We start from the raw sequence: 23362 nt of genomic DNA on the forward strand, positions 1-23362 counted from the left end.
AAAACTTACATTACCTCCTGCACTTACTGTGCTTCTGATAAATTCAACTTTTGACAATTTTTTCAAAAAATCGGATTTTCTATCAGGAGAATAAAAATTCAAGGAGGTAAATTTTTAGCTGCTCCTAATACTTGTTCTCTTCACCAATTGTCAATAAAACTTACATTACCTCCTGCACTTTTTGTGCTTCTGATAAATTCAACTTTTGACAATTTTTTCAAAAAATCGGATTTTCTATCAGGAGAATAAAAATTCAAGGAGGTAAATTTTTAGCTGCTCCTAATACTTGGTCCCTTCACCAATTGTCAATAAAACTTACATTACCTCCTGCACTTTCTGTGCTTCTGATACATTCAACTTTTGACAATTTTTTCAAAAAATCGGATTTTCTATCAGGAGAATAAAAATTCAAGGAGGTAAATTTTTAGCTGCTCCTAATACTTGGTCCCTTCACCAATTGTCAATAAAACTTACTTTACCTCGTGCACTTTTTGTGCTTCTGATAAATTCAACTTTTGACAATTTTTTCAAAAAATCGGATTTTCTATCAGGAGAATAAAAATTCAAAGAGGTAAATTTTTAGCTGCTCCTAATACTTGGTCTCTTCACCAATTGTCAATAAAACTTACATTACCTCCTGCACTTTTTGTGCTTCTGATAAATTCAACCTTTGGCAATTTTTTCAAAAAATCGGATTTTCTATCAGGAGAATAAAAATTCAAGGAGGTAAATTTTTAGCTGCTCTTAATACTTGGTCCCTTCACCAATTGTCAATAAAGCTTACATTACCTCCTGCACTTTTTGTGCTTCTGATAAATTCAACTTTTGACAATTTTCCAAAAAATCGGATTTTCTATCAGGAGAATAAAAATTCAAGGAGGTAAATTTTTAGCTGCTCCTAATACTTGGTCCCTTCACCAATTGTCAATAAAACTTACATTACCTCCTGCACTTTTTGTGCTTCTGATAAATTCAACTTTTGACAATTTTTTCAAAAAATCGGATTTTCTATCAGGAGAATAGAAATTCGAGGAGGTAAATTTTTAGCTGCTCCTAATGGTACTTTCGCCAATTGTCAAGAAAACTTACTAGTCAGAGCTGTCCTTAACCTATATTATACTTACCTGCAATAAGGAAATGTTCATTAGATGAATGAGTACGCGTTCGAAATATCCCGTCAAAATCACCACCAACCATACCATACCATATACCAGGTGTCCAAGAGCACCCTGGACATAGGAGATTAACATGGGAAAACGGTTTTGATTTTTTTGCGCCTGTACGGTTGATTTGATTGAAAAATCGTATTAATGAAAGTTGTAGTACCTATCACGGACTAATTTTCTGTATTTTTTTCGGATCTCTAACTTGAGCCCTTTCGTCGTAAAACACGAACAAAAATGAGAAAAGTTAAACTTTTGGCCTGCACTGTATAGGCGGTTGTCGGGCAACGGGTAAACAGATCATTGTTGCGGGTACGGTTAAAATTTAAAATTAAAAAAAAAAAAAATTTTTAAAAAAGTTAAAATTTTCGCATTTTTGTTGGTGTTTTACGACGAAAGGGCTCAAGTTAGAGATCCGAAAAAAATACAGAAAACTAATCCGTGATAGGTACTACAACTTTCATTAATACGATTTTTCAATCAAATCAGCCGTACAGGCGCAAAAAAATCAAAACCGTTTTCCCATGTTAATCTCCTATGTCCAGGGTGCTGTTGGACACCTGGTATAATATCAGGAAAGGGACATTGAAAACTCTCTAATATGTCCCAGCCAGAGAACGCCGATGCAACTCTGGGAACTTCCCGAAAGGGAAAATTCCTGGACTTGTAGCGACTTCCTTTTGGGCTACAGTGATGGGAGGGTAAAAAGCAGTAGTCTTATTTGACCCATTTATCTGAGATCGCATTCCCTTCCAAAGAATATTGGCGCTAATATTAGTTCTATAGCCTTTCCACTTTCTCTTTACAGTTCAGTGATGTTATGTGTTGCACCATCTATACGTGGTTGCTTGAACTTATACTCATAAAAAATCATTGAGCTTTATCCTTTCCTCAACATTGACTAAGTTGAATTTAAGGACAACTAGAGAAGTTTAATTTAACAATATTATCATTGCACAGCTCTTCTAGGCACTCGATAAAGCTCAATGATATGCCAGGCATTTGACATATTGACGGTAACTCACCCAAATGTCATACTGTCAAAATAGACCAAATTCAAAACATAACCTTAAATTTAATCACAACATTTGTTTGATTTGACACTTTGCAAATTTGCTATTTATATTTTTAAATTAATCCTAGTAATGACTAAACAGAAATAGAGTTAAGCCGCTAAACAAATCAAAGTTTACTTTCATTTACAAGTTACCGTTTATTTATGGCTCGTCTAGTGATAGTGATTTGAATGAGTACTTAATCAGGTGAGTGGTCTTTAAAAACTATTTTAGATTTTTATTAGAAAAGAGATTTTTACAGTAGTAGTATGGTTTCTTTGACCCTGTTATCACGATAATCTCAATGAAATATACGCAATTTGAATGCATACTTGTTCTGTTATAAAAAAGTTTGATTAGAAGTAGAATTGACCTTCTTGAATTCAAGTATGTGATCACAGGCACACAATTCCTTATCAAAGCAATTTGTAGGTTTCAGAAGACAAAATGGCACTGGGAGAAAATTTCTCTTACTGCCCCCCAAATGCATCTATTTGGCATATTCATGTGGACAATGGTGTCAATCCATGTTTTATGGACACCTTAACAAGCAGCATTATTGCTGGATTTATTCTAATTGCTGGTAAGCTAAGAGACTAATGAATAATCAGTAGTCAGGCATAGTTACATTTAGATTATTTTTGGCTGTAAATGAGTTTATTTTCAGGAACAATTCAACTCTGCATTTATCGCAAATATGGTACTGAAGTGTCACAAAATCAATTGACCACATCCAAGCTATATTACCTACAAATATTCTTAACAACACTTATTCCTTTAATTGAAATTGTAAGAGTAATTCTAGCAGCCACAGTATTTGTCCCTTCGGTAGTTTATGGTTATATGGTAAGTTAGTAAGGTGAAAGTACTTAATACCACCCTATTTGCCAATTATTTAAATGTTATTTTAAATTCATAGTCAAAGCTGGGTTATACTTGATTAGTCATTTTAATGTTGCATAATGAGCTGTTGGCAAATTTTTATTTTTTTTGCAATATTAGAGCATTATTTCAATTAATTTTTTGCAAAACTAAAAGATGTTATGTACTTGAACACTTAGTGTCTTTGACACAATATATTTCCAATTATATTGTTTAATGAAATGTGTAACATCCATCAGAGCTGCCTATTCAACTTTTTCACTCAATTTTACAGCCTCATCATCATAAAAAGAAAGAATCTATTTTGATTAGAGATAATACTCAGGAAATGCCAAAAAAATTTAGGGAATTTTAAGATAATTCAAAAGATTGGCACAATTTTGATTGTTCAGGAAATGGAATTTGGACTATTTGGAAATTTCAAAATTATAAAACCAAATGCTGTTTCTTTGAGGAATTGCACTGTAAGTTGTATTTACAGCTCAATGTGTCCATCAACACTTTTCTTATGTCACGTGACAGCTGTCAAAACCCGTTTAGCAATGATCTGTAACTATAAAATTAGAAATAGTTGCTAATTTGAGAATTTACTTGGGAAGTTATGTTCAAAGCTCTATGGAGCCAAATTTGACTGGTGGAAAGTTAAGGAACACTTTAAACTTTGCTTGCATCACTTGACAACTGTATTAACTCACTCACTAGTGACCTAACAGTATAAGATGTCAAATAGATGTGGTTCTATGAGGAATTGCACTGTAAGTTGTATTTACAGCACCATGGAGGCAAATTTGACAAATCTGAGGTTAACTAACACTTGTATACTTTTCTTACGTCACTTGACAGCTGTCATAACTGTCAAAACCGGTAATCAACAGTGTTCAACAGTAACCTGAAACTATAAATTTAGAAATAGTTGACAATTTGAGGAATCACATTGGAAGTTGTGTTTAAAGTCGAATTGACTGTTGGGGCGTTAAGGAACCTTTTAATACTTTGCTTGCATCACGTGACAACTGTCAAAAGTCACTAACTATTAAACTTAAAGTATAAAATTACAGATGTGTTTCTTTGATGAGTTGCACTGTAAGTTGTGTTTACATCTCCATGGAGCCAAATTTGTGTGTTTTGACGACGTTAAGAAATCCTTTGATACGTCACTTAACGTCAAATTTCGCTTCATAGAACTATAAATACTTCTACGGTGTCATTTATCATTCCAAGTATCCAAAGTTCGGTAGAACAATATAAATAATACAACTTGCAATGCAATTAATCAAAAAACTGTTTTGATAGTTTTATCTCACTACTGAATGAGTTTTAATAGTTATAACAAGTGTAATAAGCCACGCTGTGGAGTGTCACAACTGTCAAGTGTAACGTCTTAAACTGTCAGTTAACATTACAACTGCAAAATTTAACTCCACAGAGTTATGAATAACAATTTACCGTCGCAAGCAATGCGACTATTTGACATTTTACAGTTTTATGGCACTGTTTCATGAGTTTTGATAGTTGTGACAGCTATCAGCTGACTATAAGCCTGTCATTAAACGTCATAGCTAGTTCAACTCCAAGTGGTCTACGTTTTTTCCAACCACACCAATCAAAAGCTTCTTTTCGACGTTATCAAAAAAGTTTTGACTTGGCAACTTTGATTTGAATGTAATTTTAAAGCTTTTCCACGTGGAAAAGTTGTTTTTTTATAACAAAACACCAAAATCCCTCGTCCAAAACTCCATTGCCTGAATGGTTGCAAAACCATACTTTTCATTTTATTTTTGGAATCTACATGAATACAATGCTTCAGATTTCATGTTCTGATTGTGGTAAAAAGGCATTTTTCACAACTGAAAAATAAAAAGAAGCATAAGAGAGAATCACTGAGAACTTAATGAAGAAAAAATATTCAAACATCTGAGAATGTTTGTAAAGGAAAATTCTCAATAATTTACCGTTTACCGTACATTCTTCTGATTTAACTTCTACAATCTATAAGTTTATTTCTAGAGACTTCACTTTTTAGCGCTATTTGAAGACTAAATTTCTTTAATAATTAGAATCAATATTCTAGTGTTAAAGCATGTTCAATAAATAGTAACAACACTAAAAATCAAGAGGGTAGTCAGATACTTTACTTTACACTGTTACCAATGAAGTAATTAGGTAACTATCTGTAACCCCAATTATAGGTAGCTTCCCTAGTCCTAACACTATTTGCCTACGCATATTCGTTGTGGGTGATAAGAGTAGAACGCCACTATTTACTTCCATCAATACCAACTAGAGGTCATGGAATAGTACTGTTGCTATTCTGGACCATAATTTTTGTTTCTGAGAATTTATCTTTTTTGAATTTGAACAGAAAAAACTGGTGGTTCCAGCTGGATGGGTAAGATAATCACCGCAAACCCTTAGTTTTTAATTTATTTAACCCACATCTGATTTTAGTGTCACAAATAAAATTGAAATGTCCTTGTTTATATTGAGATATGTGAGTTCATTGATGCTGTTTGTGCTTGGGCTGAAAGCCCCTGGAATTATTCAGAATATCGATTACTTTAGCCTAAATGATTCCACCAGAAATGTACCTGCTGTAAGTGACATTTGACTGAAATGAAGTCAAAATTTGGGACTGTAAAACGACCATTTCAGGCGACCAACGAGAATCAGTCCACATGGAGAAACTTTTGGAAGAAAATAAAAACTTTAATGCCATTTATGTGGCCGAAAAAGGATGTTTTACTTCAGTTCAGAGTGTTGTTCTGTTTTCTTTTATTGGCTGGAGGTCGAGTGGTTAATTTGTATGTGCCTATTTACAACAAATTGATTGGTAAGACTGCTTTGGTTTTTTTTTTGTGAGGAGGGTTGAAATGGTTTGTTATTTTAGTCGATTCATTGTCGGGTAAATCACCGAGTTTTCGATGGGACTGGATTCTGATTTATGTAGCGTTCAAGTTTTTGCAAGGAGGCGGCACTGGGGGAATGGGTTTTCTGAACAATTTAAGATCATTTTTGTGGATCAGAATTTCTCAATACACTACCAGAGAAACTGAAGTTAGTCCAAGTTTCAATTAACTGTAGTAATACTATATTGAAGACTTTTAGGTTGAACTATTCAGACATTTGCATAGTCTCTCATTAAGGTGGCATTTGAGCAGAAAAACTGGGGAGGTGTTGAGAGTGATGGACAGAGGGACTGACAGTATCAACAATTTGTTGAACTACATTTTTTTCTCAATAGCGCCCACTTTGATTGATATTTTGGTGGCTATTATTTTCTTCTGCAGCGCGTTCAATATGTGGTTCGGTTTGATTGTATTTGTTACTATGATTTTGTATATTGGTAAGTTGGGCTGCTAGAGTAACTCATAACTTGTCAAGTAAATACAACTTTCAAGGCATTACAATTTGGGTGACTGAATGGAGGACGAAATTTATAAGAAGGATGAACTTAGCGGACAACGAAACTAGAGCAAGAAGTGTGGATTCGCTGTTGAACTTTGAAACAGTGAAATATTATGGAGCTGAAAGCTTCGAAGTGGACGCTTTTAGGGATGTAATATTCAAGTATCAGGTAAGTGTGGCCTTAGGTTGTTTAGCTTTGTGTAATCACAGCTTTGAAGGATGAAGAATGGAAGTCGAATGTGACTTTGAACATGCTGAATACACTTCAAAATATTATAATTTGCAGTGGATTGTTAGCAGGAAGTTTATTGTGCGCTTATATGGTCGCTGATAAACGGACATTAAGCTCCGGTGATTATGTGTTGTTTGCCACTTACATTGTGCAGCTGTATGTACCCCTTAATTGGTTTGGTACTTATTACAGGTGAGTAATTTTTGTATTATCCTAGTTTTTGTGTGGTTCGTTTGTATGGGTGTGTTTCCGGTGTTATTTTTGGAAAAAAAAAAAACAGAATTATGAAGCCATAATTTCATAGGAAGGCAAAATTAAAAAAGAGATTGTCGAATTTTTGTTGGTATAACTAAATGGGCTTTTTAAATGTCTTTTAGTGTTAACTAATTTTTTATGCTAAAATAGGTAAATATTAAAAATCCTATGCAGAAGACATTTTCATTAATCTAGAGATTGTAAAGTACTTTTCCAGATTCTTTGAAATTAATTTTAACGTTTAGTTTATTAGAAAGTAATTTTAACGTAATTTTTATCAATGATTGTGGCAAAATTATTAAGTGAATTTAACCTTAAAATAGACCTGAAATGCTGAAAATTACTAGTTTTGAGCGTGGAGAATCTAAACTAGCTAACACTTTAAGTGATCTTAATCTTCAAACACATCAATGTACTAAAAATCTTCTCCATCATCCTGAAGAACATAAAATGGGTAAAGATACTTTGTGATTTTTAAAGCAAACCTAAAACACGGTCTGAGAATTTTATTTTTATCAATCTTGAGACTTAAAATGCGTAAAACTGTAGTCGGATTGCAAACGCTCGATTCGAAGTGAGTTGGTATCGAATCGTGATGTTAAATGATTTTTGTGATACTTTGTGAATTCGAAACAAAGTGAAATATTTGATAGCATATTTGATAAAGCGTTCTCTTTAGTGTCTGACGTATCGAGTTCACAGAGTATCACAAAACAGCATTTACAATCATGATTCGAGACAGACTCGTTTCGTATCGAGTGTTCGCAATCCGACTGCTGATCTTGATTTTGTATATTTGTAGAGCGACGACGGTTTACTTGAAAGTCATAGAACAAAACCTAAAAAGCGAAAAAACTGACCTTTAAGGACAATATTAAATCATTCTTAGTGACATTAATCATCCATAAATAAAATACATAAAAAATCTTGATGTTAGTAAACTACTAATGGCATTACATATTTTTTAAAGAAAAACTTGACAGTACTGTGCACAACTAACGACCGGACTCTGGTTGTTAATACCAATTTGACTGAAAAGCTACATATTTTACTGTAAAACTATACAAATATCCATTTTATTTAAAACGTTAATTAAAAAAGCGCAATAAATCATTTTCAGGTCTATTCAGAAAAACTTCATTGACATGGAAAACATGTTTGATCTTCTCAAAGAGGAGAAAGAAGTTATTGACGCACCCGGGGCTGGCCCCCTGGCGGTCAGAAAAGGAGCGGTCGAGTTTAGTAACGTCAGTTTCAGCTACGTTCCAGAACGACTGGTTCTGAAAAACGTCACTTTTTCAGTACCTGCAGGAAAGATAGTTGCTCTGGTACGATTCATTTCATCTTTTCCGATTTAACCCTAATTTGGTCTAGAACATGCTAGAGAAACTTTATAAATAAAAAAAAGTTGATTTCCGTTATCGTTTTTAGGTGGGACCGTCTGGTAGCGGTAAAAGTACCATAATCAGGCTACTGTTTAGGTTCTACGACGTGGAAACTGGAGCTATTATTATTGACGGACAGAACATTAAAACGGTCACTCAGGAGTCTTTAAGGAGGGCGATTGGAGTGGTACCCCAAGACACTGTTTTGTTTAACAATACCATCAAGTATGTGAACGATTTTTTTTTATTTTTATAATTTTTAAATATGGTCACGTGTGCAATAATACTATTTTAAACTTCTAGAGGAATTCAAGCTTTCATTCGACGCTTGAAAATAGTCATGTGACCTTTGTAGGTAAATTTGCTAGTTGAAAACAATCACGTTCAGAAATACCTTTCATTCGTAAAAATGGTCATGTGAGCTACAGAAAAACAGTTTGATCTTAAATATGGTTATGTGGATGGAACGATACTATTTTAAAGAGTAACGTGACCTTTTTTGAGGCTCCCTTTCAATCAGATTCAGATTAAATTTCTTCAGAACAACATTTTGATCTTAAATATGATCATGTAATCGTTAGAGCAACATTTTGACCTTAAAAATATGGTCCCGTGACAGCAAGTTTATTTGAACCCTAAAAACAAACCATTCAAGTAAAGGAGTGAAAAATGTGATAATGTACAGGGTGTTTCAAAACCAATAACTTTTTGCCGCAAATTAAAATTGACATGAAATTTAAACGGTCCATACACTATACAATTAGTTGTACGACAAGTTGTACAACTCGAAACCATAGAGTATAAAACAAAGTGACCACTATTGCTGCTGTAGTTGTTTTTGACAACAAACGCGGCATGATGCTCTGTGTGCTACAGAAATTTAAAACGTACTGCAAATCTTTAAGACCGATTGATGCTCAGATCGTTTGTGTTTGTGGCCAAAATGATGTGCAACTTGTCGCATCCATTGTCTGTTCAATCTATCGTACAACTTGTCGTACAACTAATTGTATAATGTATGGGCCATTTAAGTTGTCAGATACAATAACAAATAATTTTGTCTTGTCATTGATCAATGTTGCCGAAATTTAACAATTATTACTAAATAAAGTGTTATCCCTAGGTACAATATTAAATATGGCAGAATGACAGCTACGGACGCTGACGTAATAGAGGCGGCTAGAGGCGCTGACATTCACGAAAAGATATTGACATTCCCTGATCAGTACGAGACGCAAGTAAGTTTTGTTTTAGCTGTTTAGAATTGTGGATCTTGTTTTGCAACATTTTTATTGTTAGTTACATTCTAAGTTAAGTACTTTTCGCCATGAGTAAATTACAAACCTAACAAACGCTGCTGTTTTGCTTAGTGTGTAAAGAATCAACTATAAATATGTTGCAAAATTTCGTAATTTTATTACAAAAATTGCATTGGAGAAGAGTACTTGCTGTTCTCGCGGAGTGAGTTTACCCGTGCGTCACGAAGGCTACGTCATTTATAATCATATGAATCAAATCAAGTTTTCGTCAACAAACCTGTTGTGTTCATATTATAGAAAAGGGCGTGTCTAAAGCTTCGTCACGTTTAAAATTTTGCGTGTATTGTCAGTCAGAAAGTAGAGATCTTTGGCTGCAAATTTGCACTAAAACAACCTTATACCAAAGCAAATCAAAAATATCTTGACCGAAATAACATTTTTTATTTATGAGAAGTCTCCGTTTGGATCATAGAATTCCGTCTAAATTTGAAACCTAATTTATTTACCCAAAATTCGCAGAGATGTATCACCAATATGTAGTATTTCTTTAACTTTAAGCTCTTGATTTAGGTTCTGGATGGTTACATGTTTCTCTAAAATAAATACAACAAATTAAAAATTCAATAAGACATTCTGAGTGATGCTGTAGTATCTCATATCTCATTTTCAGGTTGCAATCCACTTATTTTATTTTAAACCCGCTGGAAAACATTTTAGACGCTTATTTTATTTTTTCTATGACTTTATTATTAATATGTTTTAAGAAATTTTTATGAAAAATCTATAATGCAACTCAAAAATCTCAGTCTCTGGAAACAATGAAATGTTAATAGATGTTTCTTACAAAAGTAGATATATTTTACTATTATTAACATACTATCGTTGTACATATCATATAATGTATTTCGAACATCCATTTTAATGCTTTCAGATAAATCAGTGGTCTTGGCCCGTTGATAACATCTCGATTTACGTTTTCTAGGTGAGAAAATCTCCGAATCGAATAAACAGTTTTGCGGGAAATTTTCAAAGCAGCTGCAACCTTCTAGCATCAAAAAAAATACATCAGTAAGAATATGTAAGGTCTTAAAATTTATTATTTTCTTCCTGAACAGATGATAAAGCTTCTAAAAGTCCTCCATGGGTTTTTTCCAATTCAAATTATTCACAAAGGTTAAAAATTAACTGCTGGGCTTGTCTGTGGAAAATTTTTCCAGGCATTTTCTAAAAAAATACTGTAATAGTAAGTAATTCCGAATTTAGGAAAAACCAAATGGCTAAATAAAAACCATAATAGACACTCCCACTTTTTTTTCAAAACAGGTTAGTAATTGTGCCAATTTTTGTTAGATCGTGACAGCCGACATAAAAATAATAATAATAATATTATGAAAGTACTTACAGAATGTTAAAAGCGTAGAAACAATAGCTCTTAAAAAAACTGTGGCGGTGTGGTAAATAGAAAACTTTATAAATGATTAACAACACAAAGAAACGGAAAAGAATTAATAGTAAATAAATCAAATAAATTTCGATGGTTTTCAAACTGACAATGACTGAAATAGAAGCGCTAATCAGTAAATGTTTTTTTTTGGCAGACATTCACTTAAATATTTACCAACCCTTTCTGAAAGTGAACAATAAACAAGGATAAAGTCAATAATGCATGTCTACTTCTAAATCACAGGGGGATGACGCACGGGTAAACTCAGTCCGCGAGAACAGTAATTATTTATTAATTTTTCTTTTCAAACATTTAGGTTGGGGAGCGAGGTTTAAGACTGAGTGGTGGTGAAAAACAAAGGGTAGCCATTGCTAGAACATTGCTGAAATCCCCGACTATTATATTGTTGGACGAGGCAACCAGCGCCTTAGACACACAAACTGAAAGGAATATTCAGGTTTGACAATCACTTATTATTGCTGTCAGTGCTGTGGTGAACGTTTTTTTGTAACATTTACAGGAATCCTTAAATAGGATGTGCGCCAACCGAACTACAGTGATAGTGGCGCATCGTTTATCCACTATCATTCATGCGGATGAGATTTTGGTACTAAAAGATGGAGAGATAGTTGAACGGGGACGGTAAAAATGACATTTGAAGTTTCATGCAACTCTGTTAAAAAAAATCTGTATTACAGTCATGAAAACCTAATAGGCCAAGAAGGGGTGTACGCCAACATGTGGAAACAACAACAAGAAAATAAGGATGGTTCCTCTTCTGCTGAAAATAGCCTAGAACAGAGTGGCGCTTTGTAAAACTTACTTTATTTTGAGCCACTCTGATATTTTGTAGTATATTAGTCGCATAGCTGAGTAGACTGGTTTTACTCAGAGGTTAGTGCAGTGTAGGTTTCATCACTTGGTTTGTATATTTTATTGTAATTTCCTTTTAGGTGTAATTGTTTTTTATAGTGTAACAAACCCTTGATGGTTTGAACTTTCTTTCAGTGTGCTTTTTTTTAAGTGGATGTTTATACAAAAACTAGTATTTTGGTAAACAATTAGAAAATAAATTATATTAAAGGTTTTAAACGGAGTATGAGTCAAATAATAATGTTTGTAAGAATTTACAGTATGATTTATTGTTATCGACTTGAATATTATTATTAAAAAGATGCTTTAAATTGTGTCTTCTTTAAAAAGTAGTTTTTCTTCCAATCCAAATGGTTCGTGAAACCGCACCCCTGAAGATATCTATAGATGTACCTCCGCACCATCGACGTATATCCTTTAGCCATGAATTCTACCGTTTGCCCTCGATCTTCCCTTCGATAAAGAGCCGGAGGAACTCGTACCGCTCCCCCCTCATAATGTGCCCGATGTATTGGAGCTTTCGTTCTTTGATGGTTGTCAGCAGTTCTTTACCTATTCTCCTTAGCACTTCCTCGTTGGTTATCCTGTCTACCCAGGATATGCGCAGTATATGGCGATACAAGTACATCTCAAAGGCGTCAATGCGGTTCTTCATTGCTTTGGCATAATGTCCAACTCTCGGAGCCACAGAGTAGCACTGGGAAGATAACAGCGCAATATACGTATGCGGAGCTGTAAGTCTTTTACTAGTAAGAGGAGGTTCTTTCATGGAAATGAATGTCCTTCTGGCCTGTTCTATCCTTGATCTGATTTCCATTTTAGGGTCACTGTTCTTGTTGACGAGGACTCCAAGATATTTAACGGACGGCATTTGTTCCACAGCCTGGTTGTTAATATGAAGGATCGCCCGTCTTGGTGTCTTGAAGAACACGGCCACTTTGGTCTTGGCAACGTTTATGTGTAGACCATACTGTGTGCTATGTTCAACGATGAGGTCCATCATATTCTGGAGATGTGGGAGGCTGTCGGCGACCACGACCGTATCGTCGGCGAATCGTATATCATTAATGAGGGTGCCGTTGATTTTAATGCCTTATTTCACATTATCCAGTGCCTCCCTGAACACTGCCTCCGAGTATATATTAAATAGGAGAGCAGGGGACAGGACACATCCCTGTCTAATGCCCCTTCTGATTTCTGTTTCTTCGCATGTTATGCCCTCTATCCTAATCTCTGCAGTTTGGTGCCAGTACAGCTGCGTGATGATGTTTAGAACTCCCGTATCGACTCCGGTGTATTTTAGGATCTCAATGAGCTTCTGGTGCAAGACAGTCGAAAGCTTTTCAATGGTCAATAAAGCAGGCGTATATAGGTATATTAACATTCATGTCTTTGCATCGCTGTGTGAGAACGTTGAGAGAGAAGAGAAGCTCGCGCGTGCCCACTCCGTTCCTAAATCCAAATTGTGTCTCTCCAATCTGCCCCTCACATCTGGCGTATATTCGAGTGTGGACGATGCAGAGAAATACCTTGAGGACGTGAGACATCAGGCTTATCATTCGGTGGTCGTCGCATTGAGAAGCGTTCGGTTGGTAAAAAGTAGTTACTGGGATTCAAATCTGGAGAACTGGGTGGTCAATTATAATTCGCCATCAATCAATCAAAAAGTGGTGAACGTATGAGTAAGTAAACCTACGTAGATAAAAATTGTTGCACCTGTGCCTAAACCTTTCTGTGCAGATTAAAACAGAAAAATAACAGGCTTATTATGATGTAAATATTACTATAATACAGAGTTACTTACAAAACCACCTACTAGAAAGATTGGTGAGTGAAGATAACTGTCAAAAACCATAATTTTGACTCGGAAAGCTCAAAAGAAGAGATGACTTACTTAAACCTCATAAGCTAAAAGTTGCATATTTTGTCAGATTCTAGTTTTCAGCAAGTTTTATTGAAGTTTGTTTTTAATTCATCATATTTAACTATATTCATGATTTTTTACCACTTTTCCTAGCTTATTTAAAACAGTTTTGTTAAAGTTGTAATTTAAATTTCCGCATGTCTGCGGGAAGAAGACCAAAACTGCAGTATCGAGTAATTTAAGTTAAAACTCATCAAGATTTATAATTTAATATTTTTATTATTTAACATAAAATACAAATGGAGAATGATGGTGCAATGCGGAGCAAACAGTAAATGATAATGATCCGGTTAACAGTAATTTAATAAGTTGAATAAAATCTCATAAATGGATTAAAAGATTTATTTAAATTAGGTCATGATTAATTAAATTTCATGGAAGTCATATTAAAGTTCTACCTTAAAAATGTTAAAGAATTAACCAAAAAGCAAGTTAAACCGCAAATCTTCTTGACCTTTTTTAATTGAACACCAGTTTATTGATTATAATAGTCTAGTTTAGTACCATGGATAATCTCTAGGGGACGCCAGTCCCAATGACATTGAAAAAACCAGATTTAATGCAATAATACAAAAATAGAATCCCGCTGGATAACAGCTGTACTATAAAGTAAAACATCGAACACGATCAACTTTCCCCGCAACGCTAAACCACAGACTGGTAATCTCGTATCGAATTTGCTGATTGTCGACCTTTAAAACTCAATTGAATGTTAATAACAAATCAATTGTTGGTGTGGTTTGTGCGAGAACTGACGTTCGTGCTGAAGCAGCCGACAAATTACGAGTGTACTGACTAAAAGTGAACCCAGACAGTTACTATTACCGATTACCGGTACAAAGTAGTGAAAATACTATACTAATGGCACGCAGAGGTCCTGGACGTCGCGACGCTGATGTGCAGATATCATTACTCACGTAAGTTTTATTTATTTCAAGTGGTAAACGCTAAACGCGACAAGGAAAAATAGGCTTTATGCAGTCAAGATTTAAAGGTTTTCAGATTTACCTTACTTGAGGTTTAGTGATTTAATATTTAGTCGGTATTGTTGAAGCATTTAAAAAGTATAAAATATTTCCAGTAAGATCATCTTAAAACGTGATGGTTAACAGACATTTCACATATTTAAAAAAAAGTTTAATATTGCGCAACCTAATGAAAATTTGTAGTAAAGTAAGCCCTATAACGTCAAAGTCCTACAGTTAATTCGTATTATTTATTATCTGCATTCTTAATAAACGTTATCTGAAAATCACAACTAAGCGATTGTTAAAGTTTTGATTAACATTTTTACTGTACTATAATTCAGTAATATTTGGATTAATATGAGTTTTCCTAAAAAAACTTAATGGGTTAAACTAAATTTCGCAAAAACATAAGTATAGTGTGCATGTGCAGGAAAAATATACACTTAAATATGCAGAAAACTTATTATACAGGGGATGAGGATTAATATATTTTTATGATCTATACTGTTGCGCATTTACCTTATTTCGGTACTACAGAGATGCCACAAGATTAAAGTAAAAATGGTGTAAAAACCTGTAGTCAGCTAATTTTAAGCTTGCTAGGTTAAGTTTGGTTTTGACTGTGACATTTTGCACCTAAACTTTCCCCATTCAAACTATACTCAGCTTAGTGAGCTTAAACATAAATTAATGCAAGTTTATTAAATGCATTTTTATGTCATTTTGACAAGGGACATTAAATAATAATGTCACCTCACCAGACTTGACAAAACATCTGCATATGTCCCAAAAATTATTTGAGGCAATTTTCTAAATTATCTACTTTTATCACATTAACCCCTATACTAAATCTAAAACACTGCACCAGATGCAAATTTTGAGGAAGAATATTGTTAAGATATGGGGTCAGTGCAACCCATTAATAAATAAATTGAAAGGGGCAGTTACATTACTTTTGTTTGATAAGGTAGATAAAAATAAATAAATAACCAATAAGCCGCGTTATAATTAAAACCAAATAAAGAGATATGTAGATTCAATGCAAAAATAGAAAACATCAGACAGTCTGAAGATTTGTTCACTCTTTATTAATGATAACAGTTAAAACACAATAATTATTGATATCAACCAAATCGAAATAATAAAACGGAGTACTCATCCTGAAATACATTCAAGGTTCTATTTTTTCCATTTAATTTTGTTGCTTTTAATTAACCACAAAATTTTCGTAATAGAACAGTTTATAAAGCTTAAAGGTAATGAAAAAGTTGAATTCTGTTAAATTTCTATAAACTACCTTAGAGAAAACTATCTGCCATTTCTGCCATATTTATATTTTAGTTTCTATAAATACCAAACTGGCTTGTTAAATTAACAGTATAAACAAATCTGATGTATATTCCTGATGCAAAATCTAAGAACTGGAAAATGTAGTAACACTTTAATAAAACATAATTAACTGTATGGATTTTATAATGAAACACACACACAATTCAACATGTTTCACAATCTCAGGAAATTACAATCATTCTTTTTTATATGCCAGTGTAAATGTATCCAAGAGATAAAAATATTGTTTACGTGTGTTAATCAACCCACATTTTAGTAAAAATAATAATAACATTTTAGGAGTACAGAGCGTACCGGGCTATTTTAACTAAAAAATTAATTCTTCATTTCATAAGTAACTTACAAAAAAACTCAATTTTCACAATATTTATTCGCGAGGAAACGAAAAAACGCACTTTATTGTTTAGTTAAATATGAGAACAATAGAAAGATATCAGAGTAAAAGGCCTGTTTATAATAAATATAATGTGAATGTTGAAAGTAGTTAGTATGACTGTGAGAAAATGAGACGTAATCCTCGCCATCAACTTTACGAGTAAGACCAATTTAAAATATAGTCAAACATTGTTTAACTTAAAATTTCAGTAATGGCAAACGAGAGGGTGCCACCGACCCCTCTGCTCCCAAAAAGGACAAAGTACAGTTTGAGAACATCAACGTTAACTTAAAGTTCAAGGTAAGTGGTTTATTAAAATATGCTATACAAATTCAACATCTTGATTTGTAGGAAAAAGACACAAAATCAACTTGGAGAGGGATATGGAAAAAGATAAAAACTTTATCGCCGTTTTTGTGGCCTAAAAAGTCAGCAACCCTCCAGGTTAGAGTGATATTTTGCTTTGTGCTGCTAGCCCTAGGAAGGGCTGTAAACTTATACATTCCCTTATACAACAAAAAAATCGGTAAGTCAACCAAATGTTCAAAATTTGAACTGTTAACGAAAATTTAAATTTTCAGTGGACTCATTGACGGAATCATCGGACCACCCCCTAGAATTCAGATGGGATTGGATAGTCACCTATGTAACGTTGAAGTTTCTACAAGGAGGCGGTGGAGGTGGAGGAGGAGGTTTCCTTAATAACCTGAGGTCTTTTTTGTGGATTAGAGTGTACCAATACACCAGCAAAGAAATCCAAGTCGAGCTGTTCAGACACCTGCACAGCTTGTCCCTTAGGTGGCACCTGAACCGCAAAACTGGGGAGGTACTCAGAATAATGGATAGGGGAACTGAGAGCATCAATAGTTTACTGCAAATGCTCCTTTTTAGTCTTGGACCTACGCTCATTGACTTGCTAATAGCCATTGTCTATTTCTTCACAGCGTTCAATTACAAATTCGGTCTGATTGTCACCATAACCATGACCTTATATCTTTGTAAGTATACTTCTGATTTGCCTTTACATGTCTGATGAATTTAACAGTTACCACAATTATGGTCACTGAATGGAGGGCAAAGTACCGAAGAAGGGCTAATTTGGCTGAAAACGAAACCAGAGCAAAAAGTGTGGACTCGTTGCTCAACTTCGAGACTGTGAAATACTACGGAGCTGAAGCCTACGAAGTAAACGAATTCAAAGAGACTATCGTCAAGTACCAAGTGAGTTTTTTTTAACTAAAATACACTTGATTATGCATTAATATAATACCCAAACATAGGTTGAGGAATTCAAGTCTAACGTCACAATGAATATGATGTCTGCAGTGCAGAATTTGGTGGCTAATCTAGGATTACTATTGGGAAGTCTTCTTTGTGCCTACTATGTGGTGACTTCTGAAGAATACAAAGTGGGAGACTATGTTCTTTTTGCCAGTTATGTTGTACAGTTGTATATGCCCTTAAATATGATTGGGATGCAGTACAGGTACTATCATATTGAATAATATCTTATCATAGTTACACACAGTTATCTTGTTTGAGATTTTTGGTTATTATGAAAACAATTAACTTTTGGGAACACTCCAGTAATTACAATTCAAATGAAAAGTACAGTTAACTGATGGATAATATCATCATATGACGTATTTAAGGCGTTTGTGCTGTGAAAGATCTTATTGCACCAAAACGAACAATTGCAATGAATACATTCTATAGAAAATATTGAAATTCCTTAAATTTTCCCAACAACCATGCTATAATCCAAGTAAAACAAATCTTTTCCAGACAAATTCAAAACAATTTCATCGACATGGAAAACATGTTCGATTTGCTGCGCCAAGAACAAGAAGTGGTAGACGCTCCTGAATCTAAGGAGTTAGTGAGCAAAGGAGGTGGAATCCAGTTCAAAAACGTTAGTTTCAGTTACACTCCTGAGAAAACCATCATCAAAAACATCAGTTTTTCGGTACCACCTGGAAAAACTGTGGCTCTAGTACGTTTGGTTTTTCTTGTTCTAGTTAAGAGTTTAATTGAAACATTTTTCAGGTGGGTCCTTCTGGAAGTGGAAAAAGCACAATCATAAAGTTGCTGTTTAGGTTCTACGATGTAGATTCTGGGGCTATAGTAATTGATGGTTACAATATCAAAGAGGACGTCACTCAGCAGTCTTTAAGAGCTATTATAGGGGTAGTGCCTCAAGATACGGTGCTATTCAACCAAACTATTAAGTATGTACGCCAACTGAAAATAATTTATATGACTAGAATTGTTCAATTGCAGGTATAACATAAAATACGGACGTATTCAAGCTACTGAAGCTGAAATTATCGATGCAGCCAAAGGGGCTGACATACACGATAGAATAATGTCTTTCGCACAACAATATGACACTGTGGTAAGTCTCAAAATAAAACCACACAAACTTTGTGTATTTAAACAAATTCTAGGTTGGTGAGAGAGGTTTAAGACTCAGTGGCGGAGAAAAACAGAGAGTGGCAATCGCCAGGACTTTACTGAAAGCCCCTACAATTATTCTTCTGGACGAAGCCACCAGCGCCTTGGACACCCACACAGAACGGAACATTCAGGAATCTTTAAATAAAATGTGTACCAACAGAACCACAGTAGTTGTAGCCCACAGACTGTCTACAATTATAGACGCGGATGAGATTTTAGTGCTAAAAGACGGCGAAATTGTGGAAAGGGGAAGGTAACACTGATGCACACAATTTGAATCAGATTTTTCATGATTTTTTTTTGCAGGCATAGAGATTTGGTGTTAAAAGAAGATGGAATCTATGCAGGGATGTGGAAACAACAGTTGGAGAGTAATAAAGAAAGTTTGGTGGATGATGATGGAGCAGTAATCAAGGAATTGGATCAGGATGGATTTGAAATTTTAAAAAGTACACTTGAACTTGATACAAAAGATAAATAAAAGTGTAATAAAGTTAATGAAGAGTAGAGTACTTAATTAATTAAAAGTGTATTGTGATATTATATGTATAACAATAGTTTTTATAGAGAGTAAGCTTTGTACACAGTATAAAAATAAATAAATAAGTGAGCATTGAATGATTGAAATAAGGTCTCAAATTATTGTAGATATGCAAAAATAATTAGTGAAAAATGGTAATATCTCTTACTCAGCCTTGCATTAGTTTCCCATTAACTCTGCATTAGGATTTTAGTAGAAAAATAGTCATGTCTCAAAGCCATATCCATAAAAACCACATTGCATTTAATAAATTTTTATCAAATTATTTGAATCAGAACACTTTAAGGAGATTAGAAGCAACTTATAAAAAATGGTAGAAAAATGTGTTGCAAGTTGAAAAGTCGTTAGGCAGAGCATTTCTTGTAATTATAGGTACTTTTTAGGGGAGTTCAAGATTTTATAAACAATAAAATAATTATATTTCTTAGATCGCAATAAAATACAGGGTGATTCAGATTTTAATACACAAATTTTAACCACGTATTCTACGTCCAAAAATAATCCCAGTTTGTTCTATAAGCTATATCCCGGAAATGCGTCTTTCAGAAACTACAGGGTGTTGGTTATATATAAAAAAAAGGTTGCCTACTTTACGAGCAGTCAATTCTTTAGTCCAACATTGCAGAAAATGCATTGCAGTCAAAGGAATTTTGTTTTTTTTAATTTCCTGAAATTTTCATTTCCGGGATATAGTTTATAGCAGTTGTATGTATTGAAACCTAAATCACCACCTTATAGCTGTGTTAAAAAATATAGTAATAGAAGAGAACAGTGAATTTAAAATATTGCAAAATATGCACTGGGTATTGTACCAAAAAAGTAAACAAGTAAAAAAGAAAGGGAAATTTATACAAAAATTAAAATAAGATGAAGCAACAATGCAATAGACAAGTACACAGTCTTGAATGTGATGTTTACTTCTTTGTTTGTCACATTCAAAATGGAGTAATTGTCTATTGCATTGTTGTGTCATCCTATTTTTGTATTATTTTTGTTATACAGGGTGTCCCGCGAGGTAAGGGACAAAACTTCACTACGTGTTCTTTAGGTGAATTCGAGTCAAAAATGTTCTATGAACATGGGTCCGCAAATGCTTCCTTACGGAGATATGATTTTTTAAATTTAATAGTGATTTTGTGCCGAAAACTACAATGGCTCTCATCCACATCATTAAAAGGGCTAGACTATGCTTACAATGGGAAAATGGACACTTTGAACAATTATTATAAACAGTTATTTTCCAAGAGGTATTAATTTTTTTTGTAAAAAAATATTTTTGTGAGGTTATTGTACTTTGCAACACAATAAAACTATTAAACTTAAAAAAATCGTATCTTGGTAAGGAAGCATTTGCGGACCCATGTTCATAGAACATTTTCGACTCGAATTTACCTAAAGAACACATAGTGAAATTTTGTCCCTTACCTCGCGGGACACCCTGTATATACAGATATTTCAGAAAAAGTAATATTTCACACATAAATAATTACAAAATATGTGAGAATTAAAGAGAAAAAGCAAATCTGATTTCTGGGATGACTACATTATAAAGCAGAAAATGTCTTTCTTTGTAATCATCAGGTATCACTAAATTAAGAGTGTTTTAATACCATAATAATTATGTAGAATAAAATGTTAAAACTTGTCTTTGTTGGCTGTCAAAATATCCAAATTTAACTTATTTTGCACCTTTTACTGTTTGCACCTTATACCCATGGTGTTTTAGAATTTAATCAATACAAATACCTACTCAAGAAAAACCTGTGCATGTGTTATTAATTATGGTTGTCCACAAAATAGCCTTTTAAATTCTGATATAGGTACTACCTAATATGTTTAATAAAAAAAAATTAAATATGAATAATATATTGGCCACTTTAACCACAAGAATCACATAAACATTAATCCTGTAAACTTAAACTATTTATAATATATTATACTTGTTAACATTTTTGATGACTTTGTAAAAAACACAATGTTGTGCAAAAAGTTATAGAAACAGCCTGTAAATCAATGATTTGCACCATTATTTGCTTATTACAATGTTTTTTTTTTAAATACTGAACAAATGCCCATAACCTAAATAAAGTAAATAATATTTCATAACATGTTCTTATATTGGGAAAGTATTTAAATTGTTTATGCACATTTGGCAACCTCACCTTAAATTTATCTCATACTTAACACTTTTAAGTGCAGTAAAGTGTGCAAATAGATCTCTTAATTTAATAAAAACATATAAATATTTGTATGAAAATAGATTAGTTTATAGCAAAATTGACACAGCATTAAGGCACCTGAATTAATAATTTAAGGTATGTGGAACTAACACACCACTTGTCAAAAGAGAAAAATATGTAAATTAACTGAAAAATGTCAGACTTTAAAGTTTAAAGTCTATATCTGATTAAAGTAGTTTGATCAGGGTGATTGGTCCATAAACACATGAAGTCTCTATCAAAATCTAAACTCAAAAGATACAAATTTAAATTCACTGTGAGGAGTTTGAGTTTGCAGCCTCAACAGGCTTGACAGTTGTAGAAGAACTGTCATTAGAACTTGATCCAGTGCCAGCTATAGAAACTGAAAAAAAACATTAAATTCACTCTAACACATTGCCAGAGTATTAACAAAACTCTTAAACAATAAAACAACAATACCTTTAATAATAAGTCTGCTGATAAGATAACCATAACATACTTACCAATAATAATGATGAGCAAAATAACACCAATAATCCCAATGATGATCATCATCTTGATATTCTTCCACCAATACTTTCGTTTGAGTTTCTGGGCCTGCTGCTCAAACCTCTTGCCTCCTTCTTGGAGGGCGTCAGCCCTGGCATCTAACTCACTCAGTTTCTGGTCTCGCTCCAGGACCTTTTCCACATTCACTCTCATTATACCAACTACTTCATTAACCTGTTGCTGGGTTTGTTCCAGCTTAGAGGGGACCCTTGAGCCTGACGCGTTCTCCATGCTGAATTAACAAGGAAGGCAAATTGGATTAGTCACAACAGAGTTTATTTCCTAAAGTAGTAAAAAAGTAATGACCAGATAAACAATTGTAGTTTTTGTACTAAGGAGTGGTCGACGCTAGAAAATATGTATGGATTTGAAACTTACTTTTGCGGGAATTATTTTGGGCTTTAAAATGCAGAAAACTTAAAAAAACACTACAAAATAAACGAAATTAAAAATCACTTGACGTTTTCAATGATCAGAAATTCGCCATTGTTATTTTTATCTGACGTGCGACGTCAGCTGGCTGGGTGTCTGTCAGATGTCACTGTCACTGTTTGAGTTTAGGACAATAAAGGTATTAGTTATTAAACGCTTTATTAAAGCCTTGCGTTTGATTAGAAAGTATTTCTGACCCTCTAATTATTTCAAAAACATGGGTCTTGTGAACAATAACTAACCATGAATTTACTACGACGAGATGCTTTGTCCGCTGTTGCCATCTAAGTGATCAGTCACTTGGTTAGCATAGGTTCACCTAAGCATTTTTTTTTAATAATATTTAAAAAATAACCATTACAGCATAACCATGTTTTTGATTACTCTATGTGATCGGCCACTAGGTTAGCATAGGTTCACATATTCTCATATTCATTCTTTTTTCAAAACACTTCTACAATTTTTAAGAATGATGTAATATTTGATTTCAGACTACGCGTGCGATTTGGCAACAGCGCAGACGAACTTTCCAAATCAGCTGATCAAATTCCACAAAATGCTTGTAAAATCATGGATTTTTTGAACGATTTTGTGACAAAAATTGTGGATCG

At 33.7% G+C, this 23362-nt stretch overlaps 4 protein-coding genes across 4 annotated transcripts; 2 read left to right on the plus strand and 2 right to left on the minus strand.

Annotated features, from left to right (window-relative positions):
• The first annotated feature begins 2241 nt into the window (after positions 1 to 2241).
• Hmt-1 (ABC transporter ATP-binding protein/permease Hmt-1) lies at positions 2242 to 12282 on the plus strand. Its single transcript, XM_081974758.1, has 16 exons — positions 2242 to 2425; positions 2651 to 2801; positions 2886 to 3064; positions 5290 to 5489; positions 5549 to 5693; positions 5753 to 5930; positions 5988 to 6154; positions 6206 to 6443; positions 6499 to 6674; positions 6724 to 6929; positions 8113 to 8320; positions 8424 to 8602; positions 9501 to 9615; positions 11397 to 11537; positions 11601 to 11722; positions 11779 to 12282. Exons 2-16 carry the CDS (start codon positions 2666 to 2668, stop codon positions 11894 to 11896), a joined length of 2508 nt encoding a protein of 835 aa, XP_081830884.1. The 5' UTR covers positions 2242 to 2425; positions 2651 to 2665; the 3' UTR covers positions 11897 to 12282.
• On the minus strand, positions 12197 to 14514 carry LOC145725865 (uncharacterized). The gene is made up of 2 exons (XM_081974777.1): positions 14382 to 14514; positions 12197 to 13861 (listed from the first exon to the last, which is right to left on the minus strand). Exon 2 carries the CDS (start codon positions 12954 to 12956, stop codon positions 12384 to 12386), a length of 573 nt encoding a protein of 190 aa, XP_081830903.1. The 5' UTR covers positions 12957 to 13861; positions 14382 to 14514; the 3' UTR covers positions 12197 to 12383.
• A 139-nt stretch (positions 14515 to 14653) lies between these two features.
• On the plus strand, positions 14654 to 19658 carry LOC145725858 (ATP-binding cassette sub-family B member 6-like). The gene is made up of 11 exons (XM_081974759.1): positions 14654 to 14794; positions 16781 to 16871; positions 16923 to 17097; positions 17153 to 17569; positions 17617 to 17792; positions 17852 to 18057; positions 18357 to 18564; positions 18618 to 18799; positions 18852 to 18966; positions 19019 to 19281; positions 19335 to 19658. Exons 1-11 carry the CDS (start codon positions 14739 to 14741, stop codon positions 19507 to 19509), a joined length of 2064 nt encoding a protein of 687 aa, XP_081830885.1. The 5' UTR covers positions 14654 to 14738; the 3' UTR covers positions 19510 to 19658.
• Positions 19659 to 21419: 1761 nt separating this feature from the next.
• Positions 21420 to 22859, minus strand: LOC145725870 (vesicle-associated membrane protein 3-like). The gene is made up of 3 exons (XM_081974782.1): positions 22698 to 22859; positions 22274 to 22551; positions 21420 to 22152 (listed from the first exon to the last, which is right to left on the minus strand). The coding sequence occupies exons 2-3, from the start codon at positions 22548 to 22550 to the stop codon at positions 22061 to 22063; spliced, it is 369 nt and encodes a 122-aa protein (XP_081830908.1). The 5' UTR covers position 22551; positions 22698 to 22859; the 3' UTR covers positions 21420 to 22060.
• Between the last annotated feature and the right edge of the window lie 503 nt (positions 22860 to 23362).

This window comes from Ips typographus, linkage group LG3 (assembly GCF_016097725.1).
Source record: "Ips typographus isolate SLU linkage group LG3, UJ_Ityp_2.0, whole genome shotgun sequence".
NCBI lineage: Eukaryota > Metazoa > Arthropoda > Insecta > Coleoptera > Curculionidae > Ips > Ips typographus.

Bases quoted from the DNA above. Each gene is read 5' to 3' on its own strand.
- Hmt-1 (XM_081974758.1), top strand. From the start codon at position 2,666: ATGGCACTGGGAGAAAATTTCTCTTACTGCCCCCCAAATGCATCTATT. The intron at 3,065-5,289 runs GTAAGTTAGTAA...CCCCAATTATAG, and splicing joins CGGTAGTTTATGGTTATATG to GTAGCTTCCCTAGTCCTAAC. The intron at 8,603-9,500 runs GTATGTGAACGA...TGTTATCCCTAG, and splicing joins TTGTTTAACAATACCATCAA to GTACAATATTAAATATGGCA.
- LOC145725865 (XM_081974777.1), bottom strand. From the start codon at position 12,956: ATGATGGACCTCATCGTTGAACATAGCACACAGTATGGTCTACACATA.
- LOC145725858 (XM_081974759.1), top strand. From the start codon at position 14,739: ATGGCACGCAGAGGTCCTGGACGTCGCGACGCTGATGTGCAGATATCA. The intron at 16,872-16,922 runs GTAAGTGGTTTA...CTTGATTTGTAG, and splicing joins ACGTTAACTTAAAGTTCAAG to GAAAAAGACACAAAATCAAC. The intron at 18,058-18,356 runs GTACTATCATAT...AATCTTTTCCAG, and splicing joins ATGATTGGGATGCAGTACAG to ACAAATTCAAAACAATTTCA.
- LOC145725870 (XM_081974782.1), bottom strand. From the start codon at position 22,550: ATGGAGAACGCGTCAGGCTCAAGGGTCCCCTCTAAGCTGGAACAAACC. The intron at 22,153-22,273 runs GTAAGTATGTTA...GTTTTTTTTCAG, and splicing joins TTTGCTCATCATTATTATTG to TTTCTATAGCTGGCACTGGA.